The following is a 20,958-nucleotide window of genomic DNA, read 5'->3' on the forward strand; positions in this document are numbered from 1 at the left end:
TCGCGATTAATCGTTTGACAGCACTAATTGTTATTTGGGGAAGTCGTGGCCTAATGGTTAGAGAGTCGGACTCGTAATCCAAAGGTTGCGGGTTCGAGTCCCCGGCCGGCAGGAATTGTAGGTGGGGGGAGGGAATGTCCAGCGCTCTCTCCACCCTCAATACCACGACTGAGGTGCCCTTGAGCAAGGCACCGAACCCCCAACTGCTCCCCGGGCGCTGCAGCATGGCTGCCCACTGCTCCGGGTGTGTGTTCACGGTGTGTGTGTGTGTGTGTGTGTGGATTTGTTCACTACTCACTGCTGTGTGTGTGCACTTGGATGGGTTAAACGCAGAGCACCAATTTCGAGTATGGGTCACCATACTTGACAATACGTCACGACTTTTTACTTTACTTTTTTTTTAAATATATTTATTTATTTAGTTAAATGGAAGTCCCAGTTATTATAGTAAGTAGACAAAATTAAAAAGGTGCCAGTGATTCCAGCATAATCTGTTAGTAAACAGCGGCAAATAATTTACTGTCGTGATTAATCATCTTATGTTTTGGTCGGTATGTTTATTGTAGGGTAATAAAGAACTTTGTAGTCTAAAAAGTTATAAATCTAAATCAAAGTTATAAATCATACAGCTAAAATGATGGCAGGGCTATAAACACTAAGGTCCTTGACCTTTTGAAAAGTTTGTCATATTTAATTTTAAAGTAATTGTGATACACAGATTGTGTTAACTTTGTAAATATGATTGAAATGGCAGGGATGAAATAATAATGCTGTGGTAACCTGGTTTTAATATGAAAGACAACAAATCATATAGAGATATATCTCAAGAAGTATTATAAAGGAGAGTTATTAATGACTATTCAATCTATGTAGCTTTTCTGATGATTTGTCAATTATTAAATCTCACTTAATCTCACTTGGGTTTTTGTCATACTCACGCAGTTAAGGATATATAATGATCCAATGCTGTATTACAATTAATTAATTATTCTTTATTAACAACTGCTTATCATCTCCTCAAGGCTTTTAAACTATAATATATTCACACATTTAAAGTTGGTTTGTTTTGTTTACAGTCAAACTATGATTTTTTTATATTATTTGAATTTCAGTTTATTTTAATTCTACTTCCTTACATTCAAATTCAAATTGGATTTCTGTTCCTCAAAAATGTTCTACCTCATTGCAAATCCAGGAATTGAATTAAGCATTCTTAATGCAGTTCTGACTAGCACACAACCCTCGTATTACCGTTCATTGTTTGAGGACAATAGTGAGTCTATGCTGAACATGAATCATGTGTCAGTGTCAAACGGTCCTCATGGCCCGCGTTGTCTCTAGACAATAATGGTTTAATTTTTCCCAGGAACATGACTGACATGATGGCGTGACTCCTAGACACTGATTGGGCGCTTTGTTAAACACAAACATGCAGGTTTGTTTTCTCACAAAGATCCTAAGAAACATCTTCCACTAATATAGAATGCACGAGTTTGAGATGCATCTTTCTGAGGGATTTACATGCAACTATTACAAAAGGTTCAAATGCTCACTGATGCTCCAGAAGGAAAAACAATGCATTAAGAGCCTGCAGGTGAAAACGTTTTGAATTTGAAGATCAAGCTGAACTTATTTTGTTTTCTGGGAAACATGCAAGTGTCTTCTGTAGCTTCGGAAGGGCTCTGTACTAAATGAAAGAAATATGATATTTAGGCAAAATAAGAAAAACATTTTCATTCTGTTTACACCCTTGGATCTTAATGCATCATGTTTCCTTCTGGAGCTTCAGTGACCGTTTTTTGTTATAGTTGCATGTAAGTCCATCAGTTGTTTTTGTTTTATTTACAACTTTGTTTGTTTGTGCAGACGTTCGATAATAAATTCCTTTTAACAAAATTAGAAAAATCAACCAAATCACTTTGCAGTCAACACAATTACAAAATAAGTGGGTAATTGTATGACTTGCCTATATAGCCTAATTTAAAAAGAAATTTTAACACCTTTTTTATACAGGAGAATTTTTCCCCAGAATTATTTCCAACAAAAAAACTTATTAAAACAGGTAAAGAGATCTGAGTTCTGTTAGCTAAGATTGAATCTAATTAACCTCTACAACAAAACAGAAACATATACAGTTCTAACAAGACATCCAAATAAATAATTAGAAAAAAATAAACGGGTTTACAATTTACATTTTAGATAGGCCTATAAATATATAAAAATACAATTTGACAAGAATACAGGAAAATAAATAAATAAAACCAAAATGTCAATATTCCAGAAGACAGTGCAGGCTATATACGTTCACTTTCCAATGAACTTTAACTCTTTAGCAAATACAATTATATCTTTACATTGCTTAACTATCAATACATTGGAGAGAATCCAGATATACATGAAAATCAACCATAAAAACTTAATAAAATCTGCTTTTATGAATATGGAATTTACCAAATAAAATCATAAGATTCAAGTTTATGCTTTTTGATTCACAATATAGCCTATTAAAACATCTTTTGAGGTAAAATCACAACCAGTTTTCTCTTGACCTACAAGGATAAATCTCCCCAAAACTTTTCTGAATGGTAACATTCATAAAAAAATAAAAAAAAAAAGCATAAATTTTTCTGGTTAATCTAAACAAAATGAGTAAATATCCATAATTTTTTGACAGAGTAAGGTCAGTGTTGTGAAGTGATGACGCGCGTGGAGTGGGCGGGGCCGCAGAGGAAACAGAGTCGCGCGGTGTTTACACACACACACACACACACACGCGCGCGAGCTACGAAGAGCGAGGAGCGACGCAAACGCTTTATTTATGATATTCAGAAGTGTCACTGCATGCTTTCTCCGCACCTGGCTTTCGTTTGTTTTGGTTTTTCGTTTCGGTCAAACTAAACCATGGCAGTTTGTTAGGAGCTGCACTTGAAGAGCAAGTCTGTGTCATTTTCTTGGCGGATTGGAGGCACTGCGATGCCCTCTGATTTCACATCGCTCTTTAGCGCGGATATCGACCTCGATTCGCCCAAGTCCCTCTACTCCAAAGGTAACTCACTTTCTCACTTTTCCAGCACGCTACTTATACTGTACAAATGCTGCTGCGTGCACGCGCAGGCTGTGTTCCAAAACCTAGAGCGCTGCCTACTTAGACAAACATGCTGCCTAGGTAGTGCTCACTAGAAATTTGGACGCAGCCCGTGTGTGATCGTCTGTGTAATGTCCCTCTGCACTGTCAAGCAGGTTTGTAGTTAGTTTACATAGTGACTAATGGTTTAAACGGTGACCAAATAAATGAGCTTGTGTGAGATGATACACACACATTGCATGAGTGTGTATTTGTGTGTGTGTGTGTGTGTGTGTGTGTGTGTGTGTGTGTGTGTGTTTGAGGGGCGGGGTGTGTATTGCAACCTACTGTACATCAGCATATCACTCTTTATTTGGTTTATAAATATCTCTGATGGAGTGAATGACTGAGTAATATTTAAGTTCATTAGACATATTCTACATGGACCCGTCTGCTGTGTGCCAACACTTTAATAAGAAGGTATAATTGTGTAGAATATAATACATCTGTTCTTTTTAAAAAACTGATCAAAGAAGGCTGTGGAAATAAATTTGCATTGTTAATCCTTTTGATCTATTATTTAAAAAAATCACAAAAATCTAAGCTTTTATTGGAGAAAAATGGGGGGAAATATCATGAAATAAATGTTTTTTTTTCTCTACTACACATTTTACACAATTAACGGTACCCTTTTATTCAATACCGTTTGAAACCTCCATTTGCCAAAATAGTATAGGAGTTTTCTCCTATAATGCCTGATGAGGTTAGAGAACACCTGACAAAAGATCAAAGACCATTCCTTCACTCCAGACCCTTTAGATTCCCAGCTCCACGACGGTGCTTCACCTCACTCATTTTCTACAGGGTTCAGGTCAGAGGACTGGAATGGCCAGCAGAAGCTTGGTTTTGTGCTCAATGACCCATTTTTGTGTTGTTTTTGAGGTTTGTGTTTGGATTATTGTACAGTTGGAAGATCCAAACATGGCCAATTATAAGATTTCTAACAGAATCAGTCACTTATTGATTTTTTATCTGTTGGTATTTGATAGAATCCATGATGCCATGTGTCTAAACAAGATGTCCAGGACCTCCAGCAGAAATATAGACCCACAACATCAAAAATACAGCAGTATATTTCATTGTACACATGGGGTACTTCATATCTCTGTGTTCACCAAAAACCCATCTTGAGTGTTTGCTGCTAAAAAGCTAATTTTTTAGTTTCATCTGACCATAGCAGCCAGTCCCATTTGAAGTTCCAGTCGTGTCTGATAACTGAATATGCTGGAGATTGTTTTTTGGTGAAAGCATTTTCTTTTCTTGATTTTCTTCTTGAAACCCTCCCAAACAACATGTGGTGATGTAGGTGCTGTTTGATTAAAGGTTTTCTGACCCCAAAACTCAACCTTTTTCTGTAATTCTCCAGCTGTGATCCTTGAAGTGTCTTTGGCCACTCAAACTCTCCTCCTCACCGTGCATTAGGACGATATAGACACGTCCTCTTCCAGGCAGATTGATTGATTGAGTGGAAATTCTTAATTATTGCCCTGATGGTGGAAATGGGTCTGCTCTAGCTCTTTTCTTAAAGCCACTTCACTAATTTGTGAAGCTCAATTATCTTTTGCTGCACATCAGACATATATTATTTGGGTTTTCTCATTGTGATGGATGATTAAGGGAATTTGGGCTTTGTTTTCCCTCCTATTTATATTTCTGTGAAACAGGAAGCCATGGCTGGATAATTTCATGTTCATAATCACCCTGGAGTACTCAAAATTGTGAATATGAATGGGAATATACTTCAGAGATATTTTACTCATAAGAATTTCTAGGGGTACCAAAACGTGTATTTGAGAAACAAAACAAAACATTTATTTCATAATATTTCCCCACATTTTAAACTCTTAATCTCCAATGAAAGCTTAGATTGTTGTGATTTAAAAAACAAAAAGATAAAAAGGATTAACAATGCACATTTATTTCCACAGCCTTCTTTGATCATGTTTAGCAAGGGTACCAACAATTCTGACCACGTGTGTAAATGTTCTTTATTGGCATTGATGGTTTTATGAAGAACCTTTAACATCCATGGAATCTTTCCAATGCAGGTTTTTATGTTGGAAAAAGGTTCTTTAGATGATTAAAAATGTTCTTTACAGTAAGAAAAAAAATGGTGCTTTTAAGAACTGTTCACTGGGAAATGTTGGGAACCAATGGGAATCAAAAATGGTTCTTCCATGCTGGCATCGCTGTGAAAAACCCCTTTTGACACTATTATTTTTAAGTGAGTGTAGGCTAATGTCTGAAATAGTCTTATTTTATTTTTAGTATACATTTTATATATTTATGCATTTGTGTATTTTATATATATTGTAGTATCAATATCAATACTAAGGTTTTATTTTTATGTTTGCATATTTTAGTTTTAGTAGTTTTGTTATGTCCTTTTGTTTTGTTTTTTTTATATTAGAATTTTTATTTGTGTAATATTTAGAACAGAAATAGTTTATTTTTATTTTTTTAATCAAATTTAATAGTTTTAGGTTTAGTTAATAATAACAACACTGTTATTAGATATAAAAAAGCAGCACTTTCTATTAACATAAACCGGGAGTAGCTCAAACTCCCGCTGAAGCCCTCGCTGCGGTGGCTCAAACATTGTTCTCATACTTAGAGAGTTATTATGGGCAGCTTTCTCGTGAAATACACCCCTCTCTCTGAAATCCTCTGTTGGTGCAAGTTTAATTTCCTGCGCATTAGATGTTCTTTATGTTGTTTGTATTGGACATGTCGGCCTTACAGAGAGGCCACAGTCTTAGATTTTAATTTGCACAGTGATTTGATGTAGATTTTCATCTTATTAGATGTTTTGGTCAATGACGAGCGTCACTGTTAGGTGTGTAGTGTAGTATCCTGAATCTGGGCTTTAGTCACATATGTTACATAAGACACAGCCTAATCTCATTTGCAGTTCTTGGGAATAGTCTGCTGGCCACCGCTGCTGTTGTTGTTGTTTCATAGTCAAAGCTTTGAATGAGTATTTAGCTATTCTTGACCTTTTTTTTTTAGCTACACTTAGACGTTGATTTCAGTTGTCTAAGTAATAAGTGTTCTTCCAGTCTTGCAGTTTTACAGCAAACATATCATTATTCTGCAGAAAGTCTGTATTTCTTCAACCAAAAAATCTCAAGTTCAGCTCCATTGTCAAGAAAATGCTTTTAGTCCAATGAAAATGTCATGTAAAATGTAATGCAAATAAGACTCTGTACATCAATAATGGTAAATGGCTTTGCTTTCTAAGCATCAAATATGTGAATACAACACTCCATTTTATATAATGTGTAACACCTGTTGTGTCTTTCTAGCCAAGAGTAAGGTCTTTAGCCTGAATGAGGTTGAAGACCTCTGGCCTAGAGTATAAATAAACAACCTCCATATCCACTTCCTCTGGCCAGATATCAGAGGTGAGCACAAGGTTACACAGTAACAGGGTTAAGAATTCAGGTTAACATGAATAGTCGTGAGACTTTTTCCTTTTCCCTATTTATTTCACTTTTAAATGAGATGATGACTGTCAGGTCAGGTTTTGGAGGATGGCCATCAGATCTCAGGAGTGAGACGGTCCAACTGTGGAAGCTGGTCATTTTGCAAGGAAAGCAGAGGGACTATAAGGTACGAGAGGCCGTGCTATATCGTGAATAAATCACGGCTGAAGGGCATTGTTAGGCACGAAGTGAAGCGAAGGAAACTTTTTTTTTTTTTTTTACTATAATTTAAATATTTTTACCATTTTCTTAGAAATTAATTACATTTTTATATGATTTTTCATGTCTTTTTGTTGTTGTTATCTCTAGTGTTATTTTAAAATCTGATATACTGTTATAGTTTTTGTTGATATTTTGAATTAGGATTTATTTTTACATTTTCTAATTTCATTCTAATTGTGTGTTTTTGTCATTTTTTCAGTTTTTTAAATGTTTATATAGTTTTTTTAAATTCTAGTTATTTTAGTAATTCAACTTAAAGTAAATGAAAATTAGAGATGTTGCTTTGCTGTTGCAACTAGCTGAAATTAAATAATATAATTTAAATTTTTTTAGTGTTATTTTATCGCAAATATTTATTTATTTATTTTAGTTAATGACACTAACCCAGCTATTGGCTTAAGACTACTGGTTAAGGATTAAAAAACATTGTATTTATATTTTTACATTAAGCACAAAAAACTTCCATCTGAATAAAATGTTCTATCTGACAAAATTATTGGATGAACATTATTAGAAAAGGTGATATTCACTTTAGATATTCAATGATTAAGACATTAATTTCCATAATTTATTTCAGGTCTGTAAATCACAGTTTTTATATTTTCTGATATTTCTTGGTTTTTCATGATTGTAAGACCGTCATGATCACATTTCTAAATAGTCCTGCAGTGTCACATCAATTATTCCATGTAGACACATTTAATGTAGTCTCTCAGTTATTATAAGGTCACGAAACTGCTTGTAGAGTAATTGGACAAGCATTAGAAAGTAATAAAAAGTGATGAAGTATAGCAGTACTGGTGTGAGAGTTAAAAAAAAGGAAGGGGGCTTTGGGAAAGAGGCAATCTATCTAATGAGCTTATTTAAAGTCGTGGGTAGATTAGGCCTTTTCTCATAGACCTGGGCCAGTTTTGTTCCGTCATTTCATGTGTTCGCTCTTTCAGTATTCCCGTCACTCTCTGACATCTACTGTTGACCTTTTCACATTGTTGTTTCCCCTTCCGCATCCCTGCTGTGTGGACTGGCTAATGAGCTCGTGTGTCATGTGACAGGAACAACAGTGAGGATGAGATGGAGCTAAGCATATGGCTGCACATTCCCAGAAGGATGGCAAAACGCCCTGGAGATGTGGCTCGTGAATTTATTTTTAGCGAGCTGTTGTTTGGTATGTGAGCGGAAGGGGCACTGCTTTGAAAACACATTGTCCAGCTTGAGTGGCTGTGCGATGTGGGATTGATTTCTAGCCAAGAGTCTGATTATTTCCATGCAGTTTTCTATAGAATGGCACACACACAATATACAAAATAGACAATTCAGTATGTACAGGTATGTTAGGTGCAAATTTGAAATGTAATAAGTATGTGTGTTAAATAAAAAATAAAAAGTATGATAGTGTTGTGTGTTTCATGTTTATTGTTAAGAGTTCAAATGTTCATGAGATGGATTGCCTGAAGGAAGAAACTGTTCCTGTGTCTGGTCGTTCTGGTGCTCAGAGCTCTGTAACGTCGACCAGAAGGCAACAGTTCAAAGAGGGAGTGTGCTGGATGTGAGGGGTCCAGAGTGATCTTACCAGCCCTTTTTCTCACTCTGGATGAGTACAGTTCTTGGAGAGTGGGGAGGGTTGTACCAATGATTCGCTCAGCAGTCCGAACTACCCTCCGTAGTCTTCTGAGGTCAGATTTGGTAGCTGAGCTGAACCAGACAGTTATTGAGGTGCAGAGGATGGATTCAATGATGGCAGAGTAGAACTGTTTCAGCAAGTCCTGTGGCAGGTTGAACTTCCTCAGCTGGCGAAGAAAGTACAACCTCTGCTGGGCCTTTTTCACAATGGACTCAATGTGAATGTCCCACTTCAGGTCCTGAGAAATTGTGGTGCCCAGGAATCTGAATGACTCCACTGTTGTTACAGTTCATGATGGTGAGTGGGGGGAGAGCAGGGGGGTTTCTCCTGAAGTCCATGATCATCTCCACAGTTTTGAGCGTGTTAAGCTCCAGGTTGTTGAGACTGCACCAGACAGCCAGCTCCTTAACCCCCTGTCTGTAAGCAGACTCGTCACCATCCTGGATGAGGCCGATCAGTGTGGTGTCATCTGCAAACTTAAGGAGCTTGACAGAGGGGTCTTTAGATGTGCAGTCGTTGGTGTACAGAGAGAAGAGCAGTGGGGAGAGAACGCAGCCCTGAGTAGCTCCAGTGCTGATCGTACGGGTGCTGGATGAGAATTTTCCCAGCCTCACTAGCTGCTGCCTGTCTGTCAGGAAGCTGTTGATCCACTGTTGCAGTATGTAATGCAGTCCCATGTTGACTGCATCATCCACAGACCTGTTTGCTCTGTAGGCAAACTGGCGGGTCGTCCAGTAAGGGTCCAGTGATGTCCTTCAGATAAGCCAAAAGCAGTTTTTCAAATGACTTCATGACCACAGATGTTAGAGCCATAGGTCTGTAGTCGTTAAGTCCTGTTATCTTGGGTTTCTTTGGGACGGGGATGATGGTGGAGCGTTTGAAGTATGAGGGGACTTCACACAGCTCCAGTGATCTGTTGAAGATCTGTGTGAAGATGGGGGCCAGTTGGTCAGCACAGGATTTCAGACAGGCTGGTGTCACACTGTCTGGGCCCGGTGCCTTCCTTCTCTTGTTCTTTTTGAAGACCTGGCGCACGTCATCTTCACTTATCTGCAGTGCAGGTGTGGGGGAGAGGGGGGTTGCAGGAGGTGTGAATGGTGTTTTTTTCAAACCTGCAGTAGAACTCATTCAGATCGTCTGCCAGTTGTTGATTCTCCACAGTGCTGGGGGATGGTGTCTTGTAATTGGTGATGTCTTTCAGACCTTTCCACACTGAAGCCGTGTCACTGGAAGATAATTGGATGTGATTATATCATGAAATTATAATCATGTAATTATTATAGGGGAAAATTGTTGTTAGATGGCTAGGATAGAACTTAAACTTTGAAACTGCTAGTTATTTTTCTTTTCTGGTCAAGATGAGAACGCTTTGATTATTGTAGCTACATTGTTTTTAGTAGATAATGCTTTTAAGTAAAATATTAAAATAGTGTAGATTTCAGGAGGAAAATCCTGAACAGTATTTTTTTCTGTTACATGGCTATCTAAATGTATGAATACAATACATGTAAAAATTTACTTCATTTTAAATATAGAGGCTGCACCTCTTGGAACTTTAATTGAATACCCCTGACTTATATCATAAATTTATTTACATTTTTTTTATTTAACCTTTATTTAACCAGGCAAGTTAATTAAGAACAAGTTCTTATTTACAATAACAGCCTGGCAGGATAATTAATATCTCCTGAGACATACAAACATATATCACAATACATAATTCACAAAAAAAAAAGGTTTCAAATCTCAGTTAAAACATTTACAGGTCGAGGTCAAAGCACTCACTAGTAATTTTTTAAATGCACACACTGGAATATTTGTCTCTAATTTCAATAACTTTTGTAGCATATTCCAATTATTTGGGGCAGCAAATTCAAAAGCGGAACGACCAAAACTAGTTTTCTTTCTAGGAATAGCCAAGGAAATATAATTCGATGATCTAGTTGTATATGTATTAAAATGAGGTTTCAACAATTTTTTAAAGATATAAAAAAAATACCAGTGAGTTTCTCGTCTTATATGCAATGATGTGCAATTCAAAAGGGAGTATAATTCACAATGATGCGTTCTGTTAGGTGCATTAGTAATCAATCTAATTGCTGCATGATACAACACATCTAATTTCTCCAGAACGCCTTTACGTGCATTTCTATATATCACATCACCATAATCAAACAAGGGCAAAATAATAGTTGCAACAAGATGTTTCTTGGCTGATGTGGTAAACACAGAAATATAAGACATACAAATAAAGAAATACTTTATTTGTATGGTTCTGTAATATCTGTCACAAGCTATTTCCTAATGTGTCATGGTAGATCAGACTCTTTTTATAGAATTTGATTACAGAAAAACAGTTTTGAACATGGTAATGGATTAAATCAAGTAACAGGATGGATGTACATTCACCTTACATCTTAACACCTTTTTTTTTTTTACAAAGCAGATCATAGATCATATATTTTGTCTATAGCAAACAGCCTCATAAATAGGAACATTTCAATAAATGAGGATTCTGAATGGGATTTTTTACTTGAGACTTGACTCAAACTCCAGCAATCTATAGTTTGCAATCTATAAACTGTCTATAGTTTTAGCTAATTTTATAAGATTTAGTTAATTTAGTTTTAGTTATTTTAATACTTTAACTTAAACTAAAATGAGATATGTTGCCTTGGCAACTATAGCTGAAATTAAAGAAGTAAAAAATAATACATTAGGCAATAGCAAATGCTATTTTAGAATCTTCTGAGGTGAATAAAAATAGTAAAAACAAACAACAACAACAAAAAAACGTCTCACTTACACTTTTGAAGAATTCACAAAGACAATATGCTTTTTTATAGCCGTTTCAGTAGTTGGAGTAGATATATTTGGAATGGCTTCATTTGCTTTGTCAACATTACAGACTCAAACCTCATGAGCTGTTTACAGACAGCATTTTGAATTGTCAGAGGTGTTTTTCTTGAAGAAAACAAGGGATAGTTCACCCAAAAATGAATATTTTGTCATTATTTAATCACCCTCAAGTCGTTCCAAATTTGTACGAGTTTCTGTCTTCTGCTGAACACAAAATATTTATTTTTCTTACTTAGTAAAGTAGTAATAAAGTAAGAAAATAAATCAGTCACTTATAAAGTTCCATTTCATTCCCTGTCTGTATAGACAGAAGAGAGCAAATTTATGGGTTTTGAGACAGAGCTTGTTTTCTAATATTTGCTCTTATTGGTTATTTATTTTTCATGATTATATTCTCCAGAGCCAATCCGTGTTTTCTGAATAAACAAAATACAAAGGCCCATACAGAGCAAAATTAGGCCCGAGCGGTTTGGCTGTAATGCTTAGCGAATGGCTAACTTACATTTCATAGCCTGCTGAAATGTACCAGTCAACTATGTGCCAACATGAAGTGCTACCAGCCTAAATTGGTCAATGTGTGTGCTAAATTGAGCTCACCTAACTTTATTTTTGCTAGTTTTGTACGCATTGTTTAAATAGTTGGAAAATAGCTCCTCACGAAACGTGATCACACATTTGAGGAATAGTTCATCCAAAAATGGAAAGATGCTGAAATATATTCACCCTCAGCCCATCCTACGTGTATATGAGTTTGTTTCTTAATCAGAACAGATTGGCAAATATTTAGCATTGCATTACTTACTCAGCAATGATTCCTCTGCAGTGAATGGGTGCCGTCAGAATGAGAGTCCAAACAGCTGATAAAAACATCACAATAATCCATAAATAATCCACACCACTTGTGAAGTCTTGTGAAGTAAAAAGCTGCGTGTTTGTAAGAAACAAATCAGTCATTAAGATGCTTTTAACTTCAAACCTTAATTTCCGTGAGGACAACAGAACGTTTTCACTGGAGGAAGCATTATTATTATAGATTATGGACAAATATTTTGGCTAGAAGGGACGATTTTAAAGTTAAAATGCCTTAATGTTGGATTTATTAATCTGTTCATTTATTCTGAATACATTGATGCAATTTGCACATAAAGTAACTTGAAAACAATTCTTATAAAAAATAACAGGTAATTTGACGTTAAAGGGGTCATATAATACGATTTCACCTTTTTAACTTTTGTTAGTGTGTAATGTAGCTGTGTGAGCATAAACAACGAAGCTCTACAGCGAACAGCTGGTAAGGGACTACAACAAAATAATTCCGGGTTAGTGACATCATAAACCCAGATAAACCCCGCCCCCAGGAGCATGCAGTGAAGGGGGCGAGGCCATGCTGCTTTAGAGAAGAGGAAGAAAACTAGGTGTGCACGTAAAAATCTATTCATATACTGTATGCATCACAATTCTGTCTTCTAACGATTCTAATTCTACAAGTTTCAAAATCAATGTTCTAAAGCAGCGGTTCTCAATCCTGTTCCTCGCGTCGCCCTGCTCTGCATCTCTCTCTCTCATTCAGATCAGCTCAGCTCCAACAATGAACTGTTCCATTTATACTCTTATTTTCACATAGCTATGACAAGCGTTAAACATGCGGTTGCCGTATTGTATTAAAGCTTTAATCACGATAAAACCGTATATTAAAAGCTAACATAAGCAGCGTATCTAAAAGTATGAGGCAACAACAAACAAAAAACATAGGCCTACCATTAAAAGCCGTGCTTGCACAGGTACTGCACGATCCTCTTCACTAATATCCTCTGCATCTCAATCGGGCTCAAATTGATAAGCAATATAGACGACGCCATTGTTTACAATACAACCAGAGCACATGCCGCTGTGGTGAGGGGCGGGACGTTTAGACGCGCACTAGAGGCGGTATCCAATCACAACATACTGGGTCAGCGAACCAATCAGAGCCCATCATGTATTTCTGAGGGAGGGGCTTCATAAAAGCAGGAATTGATCAGCGCATTTATCAGAGAAGGGACAAAGAAGCCTATAAAAAAAACAGTCAACCACCCCTTTAATGACAAAGTAAGGTTAGTTTAGTGTGTACATGGTGCAACTCCCCGAAAACTTGATCTCTTGACTAAATGATCCATTATATTTGTAAAAATGTTTTTTAAAATAATGATTAAAATGTGTGTCACATGTATTCTCACGTCACAAATATTAATGAATTTATTCATTCAAGAAAAGGTTTTCAAAACCATATGAAACCAAAATAAATACAAAGAGTGTATTTCTAAAAACCTAAATATAGATATTTTCTCGGGATTGAACTGATAATACAGTCAATAACCAAATTGTTGTGACACCTTTTAGTGCAATGCTGTGTAACCTTGAAACACGTATAACATGCGCAACAAGCCTGAACATTTTATATGTGACTTCTTTTGTCTCAGAGATGGCTGATTTGATCTGTGAAAAAAAAACATATTTCATTTTTTACAGTTTGTATCAGCATATATGAAAAGTGCCTGAAGTTCTTGAACTCTGATCTCTTGTCTATGTTGCCCTGACCCAGACTCATTTTGAGGCCACGAACTGTGTGTTAAATATGCAGGAAGTTAATCAAAGATCTAAGGAGTAGGCTTTCCATTGTCTGATGAGGAACACTCAGGTTACGGGATCGACTTTCTTCTTAAACCCAGAACCGTTTCATCCGGCACTTGGCAGAGTTCCCCGCCGGACAGCGCGGTCTGACGGCCTATAGCCGGATCCAGATTTGTGAGAGTGGCTGTGCTTGAAAAGGTTTCTCATTTAAGCCACACATCATGTGTTACTCTGTCACACACAACTCTTGGTCAAAGTTCAAAAGCTTTGTCACCGACTACATAATCTGTGATTTTTATGTCCAGTAGGTTTACAGTAGTTTTGTGAGCGTGTCTGGGGTTGAAGGGAGGTGGTCAGAGCAGTTGCGTAATTTCAATTTCTTGTGTTTTCATTCCTGCTCAGTGACTCACCTGCATCTCCCCATGGAGATACACATGGACTGGGAAGAGTTTGTGCAAATTCCAGCTCGCTCCTGATGTTGTAGACCACCTAATGCCCTAAAACCAGTGCTTAAAACAATAGAGTGCTGCAGGGATTATGTATTTTTGTTGGCAAAACCCCAGAAACAAGTTAGCACTTTAGCACTTCTGGTTACAACATCCTGACGTCAATTTTATTTTCTATGGGTTTTTGGTTAAATGCCTGAAATAAGGTCTGTGGTTAACACAATCTCAAGATATTTTTTGCATTTATTCAATGGCATAAGATACATCAGTAACACCCTCTTATGATATTTAATAATCTTAAAAAGGCAGTTGCTAACATGTGGCTAAATGGGACTACAGAGGTCTCATTGTGTTTATAATCGCACTCTTGCAAACTATTTTAGAAAAAATGTTTTTAAGCAAAGGCAGAAGCTTAATTATAGTGATGCTGGTCACTGTGAATGTGGTGTAGTTTGTTCATAGGCTATGTTTAGCTTTTTTACTTCTGGCTTCAAAATTAATTAAGGTTGTGTTCCTTTCTGAAGATTATAAGAATGTGTAAGAATCATAAACGTTTTTTGGTCACAGAGCTTATTTTTTTGCAAAAGAATCCAAAAGCCAGTGGCAAAATCCTATTGTGTTTTTGTCAAGTAAACCAGGGTGATGCTAACTTTACAGATATACATCATCACTGCAGTGCACTATTACAAGTTTTGTAGTATGAAAATAACCCATAATGTCAGCAGGCCTGTTTACCATTGCATGAGCTTTAAGGAATAGTTCACTCAAACACCAAAAATTCTATCATAATTATTTCACCCTCATGTTGTTTCAAACTTGTATGGTTCTCAGTATATTCTTGTATGTTTCACAGAATAAAGAAATTATTACAAGTTTGGCGCAACATGAAGGTAAGTAAGTGATGAGAGCATTTTCATTTTGGCTAAACTATCCCTTTAACTTAAAGCAGTTTGTTGTGTTCTTTTTCAAACCTCTGTCAGTTTATTATTTTGAAATTGTTTCATTTTTCTGTTCACCTCAACTCTTGCCCAGTTGCATTGCTGTGATAATAGACGTGTTCTCCTTGTCCATGTCTAATGAATCAGCAGACGCTCTACAGCCTTAATTAGATTGCCAGCCGAATCCTCTTATGTTATTAATGTTCTCAAGGTGTGGATTTAGTCCAAGGGACAAATGCACAGAGCTAAGGACTTTCTCTTACAAGATGAAAGGGAGGAATAGTGGGCTCCAAAAATCTGAGGCCACGAGGAATATTTGGGAACTTTTGGGGTTGGAAAATAAGTGTATTTGAAAGCAAAACCCTAGTTTTAGAATTTAAAAAAAAAAAAAAAATCCAAATGAAGAAATATGTAAAAATCTGCACTGTTTATAGGTCCCTAATTTCTATCTGTGGGCTTTTTGATCTCACTTAAAAAAAAAATAAACCAAATGTTTTATCAGATTTTTCCATTGCTTTATGTGCTTTCAGAAGTAGCTTACAGAGTGATATTGTTCCATGTTATGATTTGGTTCAGTACATAATCCTGATCTCATAATACAAGACTCTCACAAAGCCAAAATGCAAGTTAAAATGTCTTATTACTTCTAAGACATGATAAACAGTTAACAAATAGTACTCTTTATTTAAAAAACAAATTTGGTATTACATGAGAATTTGGATTTGGTCTTGGCCTCCATTGCACAATGGTGGCACCAGAATAGAAGTCTTCATGACTTTGCTTAGCTGATAACACATAATTATATCAGACACATATGCTTTGTCACATTTAAAAAGTTTTAAACATTGTACATTTTAAAAGGGACTGTCACTTACTTTCACATATTTTAAACATTTAATATTTTATACTTTTAATAAATATTTTCCAGTGGTGCTATGCAGGCCCTATTTTAATTTACTGGTAAAATGATTTATATTTATTATGTATAGTGTAATAGTTTACACCTGTTATCAACATGCATTTTTTTTGTTATCGGATCACAGGTGGTAAACATAAAATACAGGTGTAAACAGGAAACCACATATGGAGGTAGCTAGAAACCCTTGACCTTGCCACGTTTGTATACACTCATCATTTCTGATTTCTAGTAAATCAACACCTATTGACCTTATGCTGAAAATATCAACAATACATATTGAAATATCATGTCATAATGATATTGACACAACTGACAGCTTTGACATGACTGTTTACCAGTCAATGTCTCTCATTTTAATTAGTTTTAGACTATTTAGATTTTCAAGAAACATCTGCACACTGTTCAGTTCAATTATTCCCTTTTATTTTCAAATAAAAAAACAAAACAGCAATGCATTGGTCAGAGATACTTTGTCAGGCATTTTTTTTTTGTTATTTTTTTTTTACCTTTACCAGGTTGATTTGACATATTCTGATTTTGAAAGTATGTAGGCTAGTTTTGCATGTAGCTATGAATGGTTGCATCTTGGTACTTGGTAATGGCTGTTAATGCGGGTCTCTTAGATGGCTTTCTCTATTGCATTTGGAGTGTCACTCTTTCAGCGAGGGTTGGATGGCTTTGTGTCTGTGACGGTGTTTGTGTGCATGTGAAACTGTGGCCATGCTTGTGTAAACAGCATGAATTCCTCACTGCGCTGAGGCCCTGCTTTCATCTGAGCCCAATGTCTGTTTCTTCCCCTGCTCCGCCGTCCTGAGCTGCTGGTAAACACAGCAGACACAGACTTGTTTCTGTGCTAAAAACACACTGCTGAGATCCAGCTGAGAGCTACAGCGGGCTTTTCACAAATGTCACCTCAGGTGAATTTACACTTCATGTTGCAGTTTATGTACTTCCCCTTAGGTTCTTAAAACAAATATGCAGCATTAAATATAGAGCAGGTAGTGTTTGCATTATTTGTATCGTGAATTCAGCACAAAGCATTCTAAGTTCGAAGATTCAAGAGGTCAAAGGTCATGCTCAGATAGTAAGACCTTGTGAAAAAAGTATACTTTAGCATGCTTTTAAAATAAAGTATTTATTTAGGAAATAGTATACTTAAATGTGAACTGATTGTAATGTTTTCTGAAATTTAATTGCATGTTAATTGAATAAAAATGTACAAAATTGCACCTTCATCGTTAGAGATTTAAATACATGATATACAAGTTTCAATAGATATGTTCTAGTTTGTCATAAATGCTTGTCAGTACATTTAAAAAAATTATAGAATTATGAAATTACACAAAAAGATGTACCTAAGTCCTACTTAAACACTGCATCTAAAGGGGTCCTATTATGCTTTATTTGGATTTTAGTCAGTGTGTAGTATGTATGTTTGTGCATAAAAAAGATCTATAAAATTACAAATCTCAAAGTCCACTCCAAAGGGAGATATTTTGTTTAAAAAAAATTCCTTTTCAAGAACTACAACGAACGGCTCGTTTGGACTACAGCGTTGTTTTCCGGTGTTTGTGATATCACAAAGCGTCCCATTAGAATATCATTAAAATAAATCCCGCCTACGGAAGTTCGAATGGTTGGGGGGTGGGGAGGGGAGAGGTCGTGGCTAGAATGGTGGTTGAGTGCATCATGACGATGAAGAAGTTTTCAAGTTTTCGCCATGTCGAAGAAACACTGTTTTTTTTTTTTTTACCCCCGTGCCCAAACGTCTTTTTCCTTCCTAAAGCGGACGACGTCAGGAAACAGTGGTTGCAATTTATTTTTAACTCTGTTCCTGAGCATTATAACCCCAATTTGGTACTGTGTGCTGTGCATTTTACTGCGGACAGCTTCCACAACATGAGGGAGTACAGTGCTGGTTTCGCCAAAAAGATTTTTCTGTTCCCATTTAAATTTCTGACAATACAATACTGGACAATGATGTAATCTGCAGAATTTACACTTCAATTATGTTTAACAGTTTCACTGCAATTCATGTTATAATGTTAGAATTAAAGAACAATAAACATAATACATATTACTGTTGCACTTATCTGTACATAGTAAATGCAGACATTTTTAAGCGGTTGTTGACATCCTATCTAAAACGTGATTTAGCAACAAAAAAACAAAACAAATAAAAAAAAACAATAACGTTACCACTCTAATCTTGCAATATCCATGCGTGCAATATTCTCGGGGTCTGAATCCGGCTCAAATTGAAATGCTTTGGCAAGAGGCGGGGCAATACTGAAACACTGTCTAAGCTGTTCGCCAATCACAACGCACTGGGACAGCTAACCAATCACAACACATTTTGTATTTCGGAAGGCGGGCCTTCATCAAACCCGTAACTAATCGAGCCTTTTGTGCCAGGCTGGGGAGAAAGGTATTGTAATAATGTAAATTATGTGAAAAATAATGCGATTTTCGAACCACCAAGCATGCGAGCATGTTCTAGTACACCCCCAAAACAAAATCAAGACTTTGTAAAAGAGCATAATAGGACCTCTTTAATATAGCCTAAATGCACACAAAAAAACTTTCATTTAATTCCAGTAAAGTGTCTGAAAACAATAATTTCACTCTTTTTCAATTTTCACTTCTTTTTAAGTATGTTGCCTATTTTCCATAGCCTAATAAGTACTCTTATAAAGAATGTGTATATATTTTTTTCAGAGATACCCAAGGCACCCAAATGATTCCAGAACTGTGATATAGAATCGAAATGATTGATTTCTGCTCCGACATCAATTTAGCATATGGATCATATCTAGAAACGTTTGCTGTCGGTTTTAATTTTATTGCTGTTGGTCCTGTTTGCATAATCTTTAGTACTGTGTGTCCCATCTAGTACACCTCCTTACAAACCATTTTGCTGACAAAACTTGATAGACAGCAGGTCCATGAGGAGGACATTCAAATTTGTGTTTCTTTTTTGCCAGATATGTGTGGCCGATATAAACAGAAACAGACAAAAAGTGGAAACTTGGCAAACTTCATCCACTTATGATGATAGGAGGTGCCTTTATTCTTTCCTCTATAGTCTCTGTGTCTGTGGAAAGCTGAATGGAGGTTGGTTTATCTGGCTACACAATCAGGAAAGAGGCCATTGAGAACCATCCTCATCCCCACATTCAGTGAACAGTGAACACAAAAGGTTCTTCACAGTGGAAAAAGGTTCGTCAGGTTATGCTCTTCACACTAAGAAAAAATGGTTCTTTAATGGCATCGCTTTGAAAACCCCTTTTGGAACCTTAATTTTTAAGAGTGCATGGAATGGAATACATTAGCCGTACATTTAATGGGAAGCATGTGGATGGCACGCAGAATGAAACAAACATCCTCCTTATGGTACACTCTGTTCCTCCACCCTGTCCCAGGTTGGTCTGTATAGTCCCCCTTCGTGCCTGCCTCAAGGTTAGGCCATTGTTTAGGCCAGAGCAGTTGACACTAAACTAATAATGTAGCTGGTTTGATAGTGTTCTTCTGGCTTCTTCTTGGCCATGCTTTTTGTTGCCCTTGGATGTTCTCATTATCTATTGCCCTCGTGGGACGGGGCAGATCCTACCACAGCGGTCCAGAGATTAAACGGATGAAGTGGACGCTGGCTATGCTATCACTTAATGAAACCGCATTCACTCTCTCTGATTGGACCCATGTTAGAGTTAGAGAAACTTTTTTTCTCTGAATGTATGACTACAGACTTTGCTTGCATCTCTGTTTAATCGATCAGTATTCTTGTGCTCTGACCTTGACTATTGTTAGATAATTTTGACTAAAGCATGAAACATGAAAATGGTCTCGTAAAATCTCTTAAATTTATTAATTTATTTACATTTTAAAAATCCCATGTTCATTTCATGGTGACAATGAGTTTGACTGATGGCTTCACAATTTAGGACAAACAAGGTAAAAAGTAAAGATATACTGCAAGGTGGGATTTGACTGCGATATATAATTTCCTATCAAATAATAAAAAAAATTTAAGTACTTAAATTACAAAAATGATGTGCTTAAAATTGAATACTTAAATGAAGTACTCAGAAATTATACCATTGATTGATCATGTAAACAAAATAATTGCATGACATGACTTTTTAAAAATTCCAAACATTTTGCACTGATTTAAGGTTTAGTAAACTATACTCAAAAAGAGCCCTCATTTCTGTGTAGTTATTTATCTACTTGGGGGAAGTCGTGGCCTTATGGAGAGTTGGACTCGTAACCCAAAGGTCGTGGGTTCGAGTCTCAGGTCCGGCAGGGATTGTAGGTGGGGGGAGTGAATGTATAGCGCTCTCTCCACCCTCAATACCACGACTTAGGAGCCCTTGAGCAACTGCACCCCGGGCGCCGCAGCATAAATGGCTGCCCACTGCTCCTGGTGTGTGTTCACGGTGTGTGTGTTCACTGCTGTGTGTGTGCACTTTGGATGGGTTAAATACAGAGCACGAATTCTGAGTATGGGTCACCATACTTGGCAGTATGTCACATCACTTGCACTTTCAATTACATGCCAATTACTGTCTCAATATAATATAATATAATTTAAATTGTGTCCTAAATGAAATTAGCTTACGTACTGTAGCATATTTGCTTCAGTGGCAGCAAGGCGGTGGTTTTCAACCAGAGGACCAGGATTTATATGAAAAATTATTTATATTTTTTTTGCAAAAAAACTAATCAGAATCACAA

At 36.5% G+C, this 20,958-nt stretch overlaps 1 protein-coding gene across 2 annotated transcripts in view; it reads left to right on the plus strand.

The window, feature by feature from the left end:
- Nucleotides 1-2,783: 2,783 nt before the first annotated feature.
- nfat5b (nuclear factor of activated T cells 5b) overlaps nt 2,784-20,958 on the plus strand; it is a 47,915-nt gene continuing 29,740 nt past the window's right edge. For both annotated transcript variants that reach the window (XM_079419082.1, XM_079419083.1), the window contains exon 1: nt 2,784-3,046. In XM_079419082.1, coding sequence (XP_079275208.1) covers nt 2,974-3,046 — 73 coding nt within the window. In that variant the 5' untranslated portion in view covers nt 2,784-2,973. The remainder of the gene's footprint in view (nt 3,047-20,958) is intronic.

This window comes from Barbus barbus (genome assembly GCF_936440315.1).
Source record: "Barbus barbus genome assembly, chromosome: 1".
NCBI classification, from domain to species: domain Eukaryota; kingdom Metazoa; phylum Chordata; class Actinopteri; order Cypriniformes; family Cyprinidae; genus Barbus; species Barbus barbus.